Below are 14,914 nucleotides of genomic sequence, written 5' to 3'. Positions count from 1 at the left end.
ACATCTTCAGAAAATGAGGAATGGACAATTCAAACCTCTATTTCCAGGTAGGAATTAAAAAATATAGTACATGTATAATGGAATTTTTTTGTTAAAAGTTAAAGCTCTCTCCACTATGATGTTGTGAAAACGTGATTAAGCCAACCACAAACTAAAAGATTGGATTGACATTCGTGTATCTCATATAAGAACACAATGACATAATCCAGATGTAACATATATTATCGTCTAAAAGAGGTGTTTCAATCAATGTCGAAACAAAAATCATTCAATCTGATATTCCTCATCAATTCCTCAAATAATACAGAACTGAAATTTTCTGCTTCTTTTTGCAGGTAGGAATGACAGAACAGTTTAAATTACAGTTATTTTCTTTGAAATTTAAAGCTGCCTTAATTGTTTCAAACTATGACGTGTTGTAAAAACATCATTGTGCAACACATTTTGTAAGCCTACCACAGACTGAATAATGCATTCATAACATTTGTGTATATCATATAACAACACGATGAATCATCCTCATGTCGAGCACATTCTCATCAAATACAAAAAAAATAACCAAAAAGTTGTATTGATAAACATCTAACAACCTAATAACCAATTCAATCCGTAATTGGTCATTACTTCTTCAGAAAAAAAAGAATGGAAATTTAAAGCTTTTATTTTCAGGCAGGAAGTAAAAAATTGTAAGGAATATTTTCTTAAAAAGTTAGGACAAGAATTAGGGCCACCAACTATGTATGATTGCTGTGGCTCACCAAGAGAGATATTGGAAGGCGTATGGTCAGCTGACTGGACATCTTACTCAAGACAATGAGGACCATCACTAGTACTATGTATGATTGCTGTGGCTCAGCAAGAGAGGAATTGGAAGGCGTATGGTCAGCTGACTGGACATCTTACTCAAGACAATGAGGACCAGCACTAGTACTATGTATGATTGCTGTGGCTCAGCAAGAGAGGAATTGGAAGGCGTATGGTCAGCTGACTGGACATCTTACTCAAGACAATGAGGACCAGCACTAGTATTATGTATGATTGCTGTGGCTCAGCAAGAGAGGAATTGGAAGGCGTATGGTCAGCTGACTGGACATCTTACTCAAGACAATGAGGACCAGCACTAGTACTATGTATGATTGCTGTGGCTCAGCAAGAGAGGAATTGGAAGGCGTATGGTCATCTGACTGGACATTTTACTCAAGACAATGAGGACCAGCACTAGTACTATGTATGATTGCTGTGGCTCAGCAAGAGAGGAATTGGAAGGCGTATGGTCAGCCGACTGGACATCTTTCTCAAGACAATGAGGACCATCACTAGTACTATGTATGATTGCTGTGGCTCATCAAGAGAGGAATTGGAAGGCGTATGGTCAGCTGACTGGACACCTTACTCAAGACAATGAGGACCATCACTAGTACTATGTATGATTGCTGTGGCTCAGCAAGAGAGGAATTGGAAGGCGTATGGTCTGCTGACTGGACATCTTTCTCAAGACATAGAGGGTCACCAACTATGTGTGATTGCTGTGGCTCACCAAGAGAGGAATTGGAAGGCATTTGGTCTGTTAATGACTTGAAACCTTTCTCAAGACATTGAGGGCCACCAACGTTAACTATGTGTGATTGCTGTGGCTCATCAAGAGAGGAATTGGAAAGCATTTGGTCTGCTGATGTCTTGAAACCTTTCTCAAGACATTGAGGGCCACCCATGTTAACTATGTGTGATTGCTGTGGCTCATCAAGAGAGGAATTGGAAAGCATTTGGTCTGCTGATGTCTTGAAACCTTTCTCAAGACAATGAGGGCCACCAATGTTAACTATGTGTGACTGCTGTGGCTCATCAAGAGAGGAATTGGAAGGCATTTTGTCTGCTGATGTCTTGAAACCTTTCTCAAGACATTGAGGGCCACCCATGTTTATGTGTGATTGCTGTGGCTCATCAAGAGAGGAATTGGAAAGCATTTGGTCTGCTGACTGGACATCTCTCTCAAGACGATGACGACCCCCGACTATGTGTGATTTCTGTTGCTCATCAAGACAGGACTTCAACGGCGTTTGGTCTGCTGACTGGACACCTTGCTCAAGACAATGAGGACCAACAACTATGGGTGATTGCTGAGGCTCACCAACAGAGGAATTGGAAAGCATTTGGTCTGCTGACTGGACATCTATCTCAAGACAATGACGACCCCTAACTGTGTGTAATTTCTGTGGCTCATCAAGAGAGGACTTCAAAGGAGTTTGGTCTGCTGACAGGACATCTTACTCAAGACAATGAGGAACAGCAACTATGTGTGATTGTTGTGGCTGACCAAGCGAGAAAAAGGAAGGCATATGGTCTGTAGACTGGACATCATTCTCAAGACAATGAGGACCAGCAACCATGTGTGATTGCTGTAGCTGACCAAGACAGGAATTGAGCCTCACCAAAAACTGAAGCTTGAAATTACATGTATGTATCTAATACAACCACATCATCCTCATGTCACGTATATTCTCATCTAAAACCAAAAAAAAGAGTTGTTTTTATAAACATTGAAACATCTAAAATAACCCATTCAATCAATGTTTCGTCATCACATCTTCAGAAAATGAGGAATGGACAATTCAAACCTCTATTTCCAGGTAGGAATTAAAAACTATAGTACATGTATAATGGAATTTTTTTGTTAAAAGTTAAAGCTCTCTCCACTATGATGTTGTAAAAACATGATTAAGCCAACCACAAACTAAAAGATTGGATTGACATTCGTGTATCTCATATAAGAACACAATGACATAATCCAGATGTAACATATATTATCGTCTAAAAGAGGTGTTTCAATCAATGTCGAAACAAAAATCATTCAATCTGATATTCCTCATCAATTCCTCAAATAATACAGAACTGAAATTTTCTGCTTCTTTTTGCAGGTAGGAATGAAAGAACAGTTTAAATTACAGTTATTTTCTTTGAAATTTAAAGCTGCCTTAATTGTTTCAAACTATGACGTGTTGTAAAAACATCATTGTGCAACACATTTTGTAAGCCTACCACAAACTGAATAATGCATTCATAACATTTGTGCATATAATATAACAACACGATATGACATCATCCTCATGTCGAGCACATTCTCATCAAATACAAAAAAAATAACCAAAAAGTTGTATTGATAAACATCTAACAACCTAATAACCAATTCAATCCGTAATTGGTCATCATTTCTTCAGAAAATAAAGAATGGAAATTTAAAGCCTTTATTTTCAGGCAGGAAGTAAAAAATTGTAAGAAATATTTTCTTAAAAAGTTAAGACAAGAATTAGGGCCACCAACTATGTATGATTGCTGTGGCTCATCAAGAGAGATATTGGAAGGCGTATGGTCAGCTGACTGGACATCTTACTCAAGACAATGAGGACCAGCACTAGTACTATGTATGATTGCTGTGGCTCAGCAAGAGAGGAATTGGAAGGCGTATGGTCAGCTGACTGGACATCTTACTCAAGACAATGAGCACCAGCACTAGTACTATGTATGATTACTGTGGCTCAGCAAGAGAGGAATTGGAAGGCGTATGGTCAGCTGACTGGACATCTTACTCAAGACAATGAGGACCAGCACTAGTACTATGTATGATTGCTGTGGCTCAGCAAGAGAGGAATTGGAAGGCGTATGGTCAGCTGACTGGACATCTTACTCAAGACAATGAGGACCAGCACTAGTACTATGTATGATTGCTGTGGCTCAGCAAGAGAGGAATTGGAAGGCGTATGGTCAGCTGACTGGACATCTTACTCAAGACAATGAGGCCCAGCACTAGTACTATGTATGATTGCTGTGGCTCAGCAAGAGAGGAATTGGAAGGCGTATGGTCAGCTGACTGGACATCTTACTCAAGACAATGAGGACCAGCACTAGTACTATGTATGATTGCTGTGGCTCATCAAGAGAGATATTGGAAGGCGTATGGTCAGCTGACTGGACATCTTACTCAAGACAATGAGGACCAGCACTAGTACTATGTATGATTGCTGTGGCTCAGCAAGAGAGAATTGGAAGGCGTATGGTCAGCTGACTGGACATCTTACTCAAGACAATGAGGACCAGCACTAGTACTATGTATGATTGCTGTGGCTCAGCAAGAGAGGAATTGGAAGGCGTATGGTCAGCTGACTGGACATCTTACTCAAGACAATGAGGACCAGCACTAGTACTATGTATGATTGCTGTGGCTCAGCAAGAGAGGAATTGGAAGGCATTTGGTCTGCTGATGACTTGAAACCTTTCTCAAGACATTGAGGGCCACCAACGTTAACTATGTGTGATTGCTGTGGCTCATCAAGAGAGGAATTGGAAAGCATTTGGTCTGCTGACTGGACATCTCTCTCAAGACGATGACGACCCGACTATGTGTGATTTCTGTTGCTCATCAAGACAGGACTTCAACGGCCATTGGTCTGCTGACTGGACATCTTTCTCAAGACATTGAGGGCCAACAACTATGTGTGATTGCTGTGGCTCACCAAGAGAGGAATTGGAAGGCATTTGGTCTGCTGATGACTTGAAACCTTTCTCAAGACATTGAGGGCCACCAACGTTAACTATGTGTGATTGCTGTGGCTCATCAAGAGAGGAATTGGAAAGCATTTGGTCTGCTGACTGGACATCTCTCTCAAGACGATGACGACCCCGACTATGTGTGATTTCTGTTGCTCATCAAGACAGGACTTCAACGGCCATTGGTCTGCTGACTGGACATCTTTCTCAAGACATTGAGGGCCAACAACTATGTGTGATTGCTGTAGCTCACCAAGAGAGGAATTGGAAGGCATTTGGTCTGCTGACTGGACATCTTTCTCCAGACATAGAGGGTCACCAACTATGTGTGATTGCTGTGGCTAACCAAGAGAGGAATTGGAAAGCGTTTGGTCTGCTGATGACTTGAAACCTTTCTTTAGACATTGAGGGTCACTGACTATGTGTGATTGCTGTGGCTCATCATGAGAGGAATTGGAAAGCATTTGGTCTGCTGACTGGACATCATTCTCAAGACAATGAGGACCAGCAACCATGTGTGATTGCTGTAGCTGACCAAAACAGGAATTGAGCCTCACCAAAAACTGAAGCTTGAAATTACATGTATGTATCTAATACAACCACATCATCCTCATGTCACGTATATTCTCATCTAAAACCAAAAAAAAAGAGTTGTTTTTATAAACATTGAAACATCTAAAATAACCCATTCAATCAATGTTTCGTCATCACATCTTCAGAAAATGAGGAATGGACAATTCAAACCTCTATTTCCAGGTAGGAATTAAAAAATATAGTACATGTATAATGGAATTTTTTGTTAAAAGTTAAAGCTCTCTCCGCTATGATGTTGTGAAAATGTGATTAAGCCAACCACAAACTAAAAGATTGGATTGACATTCGTGTATCTCATATAAGAACACAATGACATAATCCAGATGTAACATATATTATCGTCTAAAAGAGGTGTTTCAATCAATGTCGAAACAAAAATCATTCAATCTGATATTCCTCATCAATTCCTCAAATAATACAGAACTGAAATTTTCTGCTTCTTTTTGCAGGTAGGAATGACAGAACAGTTTAAATTACAGTTATTTTCTTTGAAATTTAAAGCTGCCTTAATTGTTTCAAACTATGACGTGTTGTAAAAACATCATTGTGCAACACATTTTGTAAGCCTACCACAAACTGAATAATGCATTCATAACATTTGTGCATATAATATAACAACACGATATGACATCATCCTCATGTCGAGCACATTCTCATCAAATACAAAAAAAATAACCAAAAAGTTGTATTGATAAACATCTAACAACCTAATAACCAATTCAATCCGTAATTGGTCATCATTTCTTCAGAAAATAAAGAATGGAAATTTAAAGCCTTTATTTTCAGGCAGGAAGTAAAAAATTGTAAGAAATATTTTCTTAAAAAGTTAAGACAAGAATTAGGGCCACCAACTATGTATGATTGCTGTGGCTCATCAAGAGAGATATTGGAAGGCGTATGGTCAGCTGACTGGACATCTTACTCAAGACAATGAGGACCAGCACTAGTACTATGTATGATTGCTGTGGCTCAGCAAGAGAGGAATTGGAAGGCGTATGGTCAGCTGACTGGACATCTTACTCAAGACAATGAGCACCAGCACTAGTACTATGTATGATTACTGTGGCTCAGCAAGAGAGGAATTGGAAGGCGTATGGTCAGCTGACTGGACATCTTACTCAAGACAATGAGGACCAGCACTAGTACTATGTATGATTGCTGTGGCTCAGCAAGAGAGGAATTGGAAGGCGTATGGTCAGCTGACTGGACATCTTACTCAAGACAATGAGGACCAGCACTAGTACTATGTATGATTGCTGTGGCTCAGCAAGAGAGGAATTGGAAGGCGTATGGTCAGCTGACTGGACATCTTACTCAAGACAATGAGGACCAGCACTAGTACTATGTATGATTGCTGTGGCTCAGCAAGAGAGGAATTGGAAGGCGTATGGTCAGCTGACTGGACATCTTACTCAAGACAATGAGGACCAGCACTACTACTGCTGAAGACAAAATGGGCAGTACTGTGGTTTGTCCCAGTGGCTCTTCCCTTCAGAGTTTGAAGTTGTCATGACTTCAATTTCAATTGTGCTGGAGACAGTCTCATCAGAAGAACCTGGATGATTGGAAGACTCCCTTGATGGAATCGGTATTACCGGGCTTGGTGACCTCAAAGATGTTTCATCTGATGGTTCTGGAACAATGTCTTCATCTGACAATTTGAATCTAAAATGAAATCAGGGTTGTTTTCGACTGAGGGATATTCATCAGGTGAGTCAAGACTATCCTCTACAGGATATGATGGAGCATGCTTTCGAACAATTATGTGTGATTTCTGTGACTCATCAAGAGAGGGCTTCAAAGGTGTTTGGTCTGCTGACTGGACATCTTTCTCAAGACTTTGAGGGCCATTAACTATGTGTAATTGCTGTGGCTCACCAAGAGAAGAATTGGAAGACATTTGGTCTGCTGCCTAGACATCTTTCTCGAGACAATGAGGGCCATGAACTATGTGTGATTGCTGTGGCTCACCAACAGAGGAATTGGAATGCATTTGGTCTGCTGACTGGACATCTTTCTCAAGACATAGAGGGTCACCAACTATGTGTGATTGCTGTGGCTCACCAAGAGAGGAATTGGAAGGCATTTGGTCTGCTGATGACTTGAAACCTTTCTCAAGACATTGAGGGCCACCAACGTTAACTATGTGTGATTGCTGTGGCTCATCAAGAGAGGAATTGGAAAGCGTTTGGTCTGCTGATGACTTGAAACCTTTCTTTAGACATTGAGGGTCACTGACTATGTGTGATTGCTGTGGCTCATCAAGAGAGGAATTGGAAAGCATTTGGTCTGCTGACTGGACATCTATCTCAAGACGATGACGACCCCGACTATGTGTGATTTCTATTGCTCATCAAGACAGGACTTCAACGGCCATTGGTCTGCTGACTGGACATCTTTCTCAAGACATTGAGGGCCAACAACTATGTGTGATTGCTGTGGCTCACCAAGAGAGGAATTGGAAGGCATTTGGTCTGCTGACTGGACATCTTTCTCCAGACATAGAGGGTCACCAACTATGTGTGATTGCTGTGGCTCACCAAGAGAGGAATTGGAAAGCGTTTGGTCTGCTGATGACTTGAAACCTTTCTTTAGACATTGAGGGTCACTGACTATGTGTGATTGCTGTGGCTCATCAAGAGAGGAATTGGAAAGCATTTGGTCTGCTGACTGGATATCTATCTCAAGACGATGACGACCCCGACTATGTGTGATTTCTATTGCTCATCAAGACAGGACTTCAACGGCCATTGGTCTGCTGACTGGACATCTTTCTCAAGACATTGAGGGCCAACAACTATGTGTGATTGCTGTAGCTCACCAAGAGAGGAATTGGAAGGCATTTGGTCTGCTGACTGGACATCTTTCTCCAGACATAGAGGGTCACCAACTATGTGTGATTGCTGTGGCTAACCAAGAGAGGAATTGGAAAGCGTTTGGTCTGCTGATGACTTGAAACCTTTCTTTAGACATTGAGGGTCACTGACTATGTGTGATTGCTGTGGCTCATCAAGAGAGGAATTGGAAAGCATTTGGTCTGCTGACTGGATATCTATCTCAAGACAATGACGACCCCGAACTGTGTATAATTTCTGTTGCTCATCAAGAGAGGACTTCAAAGGAGTTTGGTCTGCTGACGGGACATCTTACTCAAGACAATGAGGAACAGCAACTATGTGTGATTGTTGTGGCTGACCAAGAAAGGAATTGGAAGGCATATGGTCTGTAGACTGGACATCATTCTCAAGACAATGAGGACCAGCAACCATGTGTGATTGCTGTAGCTGACCAAGACAGGAATTGAGCCTCACCAAAAACCGAAAGCTTGAAATTACATGTGTGTATCTAATACAACCACATCATCCTCATGTCACGTATATTCTCATCTAAAACCAAAAAAAAAAAGTGTTGTTTTTATAAACATTGAAACATCTAACTAAAATAACCCATTCAATCCATGTTTCGTCATCACATCTTCAGAAAATAAAGAATGGACAGTTCAAACCTCTATTTCCAGGCAGGAATTTAAAAATATAGTACTATAGAAAATTTTCGTTATCTCATAAAACAACACAATGACATCATACAGATGTCACATATATTATCGTCTAAAAGAGGTGTTTCGATCGATGTCGAAACAAACATCATTCAATCTGTTAACCTTCATCACTTCCTCAAATAATACAGAATGGAATTTTTCTGCTTCTTTTTGCAGGTAGGAATGAAAGAACAATTTAAATAAGAGCAATTTTCTTTGAAATTTAAAGCTGCTTTAATTGTTTCAAACTATGACGTTGTGAAAACGTCATTGTGCAACACATTTTGTAAGACTACCACAAACTGAATAATGTATTCATAACATTTGTGTATATCATATAACACGATGACATCATCCTCATGTCGAGCACATTCTCATCAAATACAAAAAAAATAACCAAAAAGTTGTATTGATAAACATCTAACAACCTAATAACCAATTCAATCCGTAATTGGTCATCATTTCTTCAGAAAATAAAGAATGGAAATTTAAAGCCTTTATTTTCAGGCAGGAAGTAAAAAATTGTAAGGAATATTTTCTTGCATTTTTTTTGCAAAAAAAACCTAAAAAGTTGTTGATAAACATCTAACTAAAAAAAACACATTCAATCGTTGTTTGTTATCACTTCTTTAGAAAATATAAATTTCAAGCCTCTATTTCCAGGCAGAAGTAAAGAATAGTCTTGAAAATGTCACTGCGACGTGAAAATGTCATTGTGCAATGTGTTTCGTGCATTTCTATGACCAAATATATCCTACTGGAATTAACATTTGTTGTGTATCTCATATAACCACATAGTGACATCATCTTGATGTCACAAATGTTCTCATCTACATGTAAACAAAGTTTTATCACAAAAGAGGTGTTTTGACAATTGCCGAAACATGAAATATAGCGATTCAGTCAGCTTCAATTAGTCTGGGTAATTCAATGTCAAATCAACACACCTTCCAGGATCGATAATCTTTCAGATATCTTTAGAGATGTTAGAAAACTGGACATCCTAAATATGAATGATTTTTGTCGAGCTGTTTGGAAGTTAAATCTGTTGAATCTATGTTCTTTCTGAAACAGAATAATGAATATAATATAGGTTTTCCCGGTTATTTTAACACTTGTATCACACAAATTCCTTATATTGAAACTTCAATTTCATTCCCTAACATCGCCAATCTCACTTCTTAATTTGAATTTCAAAAAGCCACCACTAGATTTTATTTAACGTCCAGTACAATTTTCAGCATACGATTTGTCCAAAATCCTTGAAATTCGTCTCGTTTGGAAATGCCGTTGAATTGACAAAGCAAATTTGTTTTTTTGTCATTCGTTTTAATGTTGCTGTCATTACATTTCGTTTCTATTGACTTAAACGTTACGATTAGAAAATGTGTCCTTTGTGCGCAGTACTACAATTGACCTATCGCGGTAGAATCGCGTCAATGCAGTTTGTAAAATATTGTCCAATCACATGATATACAAATGGACGTGGAACGCGCAAATTAAGAAGTGAGATTGGCGATGTTCGGGGACGAAATTAAAGTAAAGATATAGGGAATTTGTGTGATACAAGTGTTAAAATAACCCGGAAAAACCTATATATTTGTATCTCATAAAATCACACAGTAACGTCACAGTGACATTACTTTTTTTTCGTGTTCGGCAGAGTATATGTTCCTAAGAAAAAAAAAACAACCTGCCTATAGGGCGTCCCTTTTTATTCATGCGGTTCTCATTTCCGACCTACTGGCTTCCAACCCAAGAAAAAAATGATTATTTCCACCCATTAAGCCTATGCGCAACCCCGTTCAAAAAAGGGGGAAAGAATAGTAAATACAGAGAATGGCTCCTGTGATCATTTGAAGGCTGTTAAAAAAGATTAGTTGATACACCAAATACGGCATACAACAACCTGTGGAATCCCAAAGGATGAGCAGATGCATTATGTTGACTCTCATCACATAATATGTCTAATCAGGTTAAACTGCATTTTTCTTTCCTTTTTAAAAAGGGACACCCTTTTCAGAATGGCGATAATTCATTGTCAAATCAACACACCTATTGTCAATCTCACATTCTTCTTCCTGAAAACATACGTTCATTTTTTATGGAGAAAACTGCACATTATAAATATATATGCTTCTGCTTAACTGTTTAGTTTTGCATCTTTGGTTAGGAATGTTAGGCAAACAAAAACATCTTAAGTGAAACTGAATTAACACTCAAGTAGATTTTCAGCATGTACAGGGCAAAAGGGTCCCACTGTTATTTGAATGGAATCATTATTACACAGACATTATTTTCTGTTTTTTTATTTGAAAATCACGGGGTATGTGGACGTGAAAAAGTAGAGCTATTTTGGGAAAAAAAGGGGCATTAGAATCATTGGTTAGAAAAGTTTGACAAAAAGCGACCACTATTTTAAATATTTTTTTGGGGGGGGGGGGGCGGTGGGGGTGGGGGAGGGGAATTGTGAGATTTATCCCCAAAGGTGTATTGATTTGATGGTTGCTACAGCTCTAGACTGATTTAGGTACCAAGAAAGGACATTGGGTCCTGCTTTCTTGTTTGGTTTCTGACAAAGTCCTTCACATTCTTCCATGACCTGTGTGAGAATGTGCCAGTCTCAGCTTGGAACAGTTTGATGATAGCAGCTTTGCCGGGAACTGTACGGCCACGGAGGTATCCACCTAGATGCCTTGCAACAGCTTTCTTTTCTTTACTACTCCAAGCTCTCTTAATTGTAGGTTGTTTGCCTGCACGATAAACCAAAAGACATACACCTATGTAGTTTTTTGTGGGGTGGTGGATGGGAGAGGGAAAACGCTAGCCAGTCATCCGAATCACTGCAATATCTTTCAACCAGTTCGCAACATGTTTTAATTAATTTACCGAACACAGGTGCAATATTATTTTCCACTAACATCGACCCAGTGGCTCCAACCCCAGCCAAATGTGGACATCACGCACAAATGCCAGCTGCGAGCTGGTCGCTGACAGATTATTCTGGTCTTGCTCAGAGTTGTCTGTTGTGTGTTTATAATCAGTCATCGGTTTTGAATTTTGGAGAGAAAAAACTTGCGTGTACCATATCATAACCCCTTACCCCCCCCCCCAAACCAAATATCAAAACAAAACATACAATGAACTTCCTCCAGTAAAGGTTCATGTACCGTAAACAATTGCGACACCAACTTGTATTTTCAGTCCTTTATGAGCCACATTCACCATGTGGTCTTTGTTAAAACTGCAGCACAGATTAACAAGTGGATTAGCGTTTAGAGGGTATTAAATATTGATTCAGTTCTTCTAGATTTGGCAAGATTCCCAATTCAAAACGTGATTTCAAAAATTACTTGGTTTGTAATAAAAACTTAAAAAATAATTCTTTTTCACTCGACCGTACTACCCACAAATGTGTGAGCCGTTTTCACAGTATAGGTTCCAACACATCTTGCAAATCTGTCCCATTGAAATGTACACCTTTTTGTTTGTATTGACAAAATATACTTGTGATAACTGCATATTGGCCGTGTCTGATAGCACTGATGCGTACCTTTCCCGTGTCTGTCCCCATTAGCTGGTGGTTTGACCTGATTGACCTCTGCCTCGGCATCAGACTCAGCATCAGACCCAGACTCAGCATCAGACCCAGACTCAGCATCAGACTCAGCATCTGTATTGTAGTCTGAGAGAATGATATAAAACACGTCTCTTTTATTTCACTTGATATTGTCAACGTGATGAGGTTAAAAAAAAAAATTGAAAATGTTTTTGTAAATCACACTTCCCAAAAATGGGCATTGATACATGGATATTATTTTGAATGTTGACAATAGCAATTTTCTTTGTGTACCTTCATTTGGATTGAGCTCAACCTCTTGTAGAGTTTTTCCGGCGAGACCCCTGATGTCCCCTTTCTCCATTTTCAGAAGAACCTTGGATACTTTTGCAACTTGAATGGTAGATTGAGGGAGACGATAGTACTGTCGGTGAGTCCTGATATCGTGTCCAAGAAAATTAGCCAGGACATCCAGTTCGTTTTCTTTCAAGTTCATGATCTGCGAGACTGTTGCGATATGTTTCCTTAACCTGGTCGCTCGTAGATTTGCAGGTTGTTTGGCTCCGCACTTATTGGCATGCTCACGAACAGTATCTGTCCCTCTAATGTGGCCTTCTCCATATCTAGCTGAGAAGAGATAGTCGTTGCCATCATTAATTGCAGCTGCAGCTCTCTTACTTAGGAGAAGATCCAAGGCATGCTTCATGTCAGAGGTGAGAAGTACAACGACAGTCCTGGACCGCTTTCCTATCAACTCTACCCTCCAAAGCACTCTGCACAGGGCTTTCTCCCAGGCTGTCAGGGCACCTTCAATGATTGTGTCTTCTCCATTCATGCACTTACTGTAGTCTTGAATTGTCATTCTTGAGACTTCCCCGGGTCTCTTTCGGTTGAAGAGAATGATTTGGGAGAGAAGAATTTCTGCCAGCCTTGACCATGCTGTTTGGACTTCTCTTGAGCCATCTGCACTTTGCAACACCTGTTCCCTGACTCTAACCTCATCCTTCAGATATTGCGATAGCTTCACCACATCTTCAGTCAACGGTAACAGCTTTGGATTGTTTCGCTGCGCCTCATTCAAACTACGTAATGCATGATGGCTGACTTTTTCTTCCCATTGTGTGGAGTAAAGTGATAGGAATCCTTTACAACGCTTCTCAGTCGACTCATCCCCAGACATAAGAGCCTCACCACGCAGAATTTCTGCACAAGTCTTCATGCTGTGTCCAATCTTCAGTGCAAGACTGGGTGTGCTGTACAGATGAGTTTCGTCATTGAAGCCAGCTGCAACTCGTGTTGCACGAGTCACTGCAACAAATTTTGTAGGACATATCAGTGTAGACAATCCAACATTTGTTTGGCCCGTCAAGAATCGAAATTCCAACACCATTCGTGCAATCTCCCTTAATCTTTGCCTGATGTATCCAGCCTGGTCTTTGCTGTGGCCATGCTTCATTACCAACTTGTCAGCAAACCTTTTGATAAGCTCATCAGACTTGACCAAGCGGGAAATGTTGTCGGCATTCATACTTGACAAGATTTCATTAGTCCTAGCACTAACCCCGGGTGTTGATGGCAAAAGCATTCTCCCTGGCTTGCAGAACATAGTTCTTCTCTTTTTTACACAAGGCTCACCAGAGCAATCAACATCAGGTTTTTGGCTGCATCTGTGCTTCCATAAATCTGACTTGGCATAGTAGCCGTAACAGTCCTGACAAGGAAGATAATCATTATGGTCCGTGTCATATCCAGGACGATACACAACAATAAGAGTGCCTTTCCCCTTTTTCAAAACAGTTGAGTTATGAAGAAAATTGCCGTAGTTTCTCATCAGTGTGAGTTGTTTCTTCTTTTCCTTCACATCTGTTGTGGCCAGCCAAGTTTTAACTTGGGTTTCATCTTTATGCATCGGTGTAGTCAAATGGCGTGGTAGTTTCTTCTGTTGCTGAAGACAAAATGGGCAGTACTGTGGTTTGTCCCAGTGGCGCTTCCCTTCAGAGTTTGAAGTTGTCATGACTTCAATTTCACTTGTGCTGGAGACAGTCTCATCAGAAGAAACTGGATGATTGGAAGACTCCCTTGATGGAATCGGTATTACCGGGCTTGGTGACCTCAAAGATATTTCATCTGATGATTCTGGAACAATGTCTTCATCTGACGAATTTGAATCTGGAATGAAATCTGGGTCGTTTTCATCTGAGGAATATTCATCAGGTGAGTCAAGATTATCCTCTACAGGATATGATGGAGCATGCCTCTGAACAATTATGTGTGATTTCTGTGACTCATCAAGAGAGGACTTCAAAGGTGTTTGGTCTGCCGACTGGACATCTTTCTCAAGACTTTGAGGGCCATCAACTATGTGTAATTGCTGTGGCTCACCAAGAGAGGAATTGGAAGACATTTGGTCTGCTGCCTGGACATCTTTCTCGAGACAATGAGGGCCATGAACTATGTGTGATTGCTGTGGCTCACCAACAGAGGAATTGGAATGCATTTGGTCTGCTGACTGGACATCTTTCTCAAGACATAGAGGGTCACCAACTATGTGTGATTGCTGTGGCTCATCAAGAGAGGAATTGGAAAGCATTTGGTCTGCTGATGACTTGAAACCTTTCTCAAGACATTGAGGGCCACCCATGTTAACTATGTGTGATTGCTGTGGCTCATCAAGAGAGGAA

At 40.2% G+C, this 14,914-nt stretch overlaps 1 protein-coding gene across 1 annotated transcript; it reads right to left on the bottom strand.

The window, feature by feature from the left end:
• Positions 1 to 11,118: 11,118 nt before the first annotated feature.
• On the bottom strand, positions 11,119 to 14,756 carry LOC119738541. The gene is made up of 3 exons (XM_038213447.1): positions 12,528 to 14,756; positions 12,228 to 12,359; positions 11,119 to 11,427 (listed from the first exon to the last, which is right to left on the bottom strand). Exons 1-3 carry the CDS (start codon positions 14,728 to 14,730, stop codon positions 11,201 to 11,203), a joined length of 2,562 nt encoding a protein of 853 aa, XP_038069375.1. The 5' UTR covers positions 14,731 to 14,756; the 3' UTR covers positions 11,119 to 11,200.
• Between the last annotated feature and the right edge of the window lie 158 nt (positions 14,757 to 14,914).

Source organism: Patiria miniata, unplaced genomic scaffold (genome assembly GCF_015706575.1).
Source record: "Patiria miniata isolate m_02_andy unplaced genomic scaffold, ASM1570657v1 HiC_scaffold_3, whole genome shotgun sequence".
NCBI lineage: Eukaryota > Metazoa > Echinodermata > Asteroidea > Valvatida > Asterinidae > Patiria > Patiria miniata.
This window is presented reverse-complemented; position numbering and strand designations above follow the sequence as displayed.

Bases quoted from the DNA above. Each gene is read 5' to 3' on its own strand.
- LOC119738541 (XM_038213447.1), bottom strand. From the start codon at position 14,730: ATGCATTCCAATTCCTCTGTTGGTGAGCCACAGCAATCACACATAGTT. The intron at 12,360-12,527 runs GTACACAAAGAA...TCATTCTCTCAG, and splicing joins TGAGCTCAATCCAAATGAAG to ACTACAATACAGATGCTGAG. The intron at 11,428-12,227 runs GTACGCATCAGT...TTTATCGTGCAG, and splicing joins TGGGGACAGACACGGGAAAG to GCAAACAACCTACAATTAAG.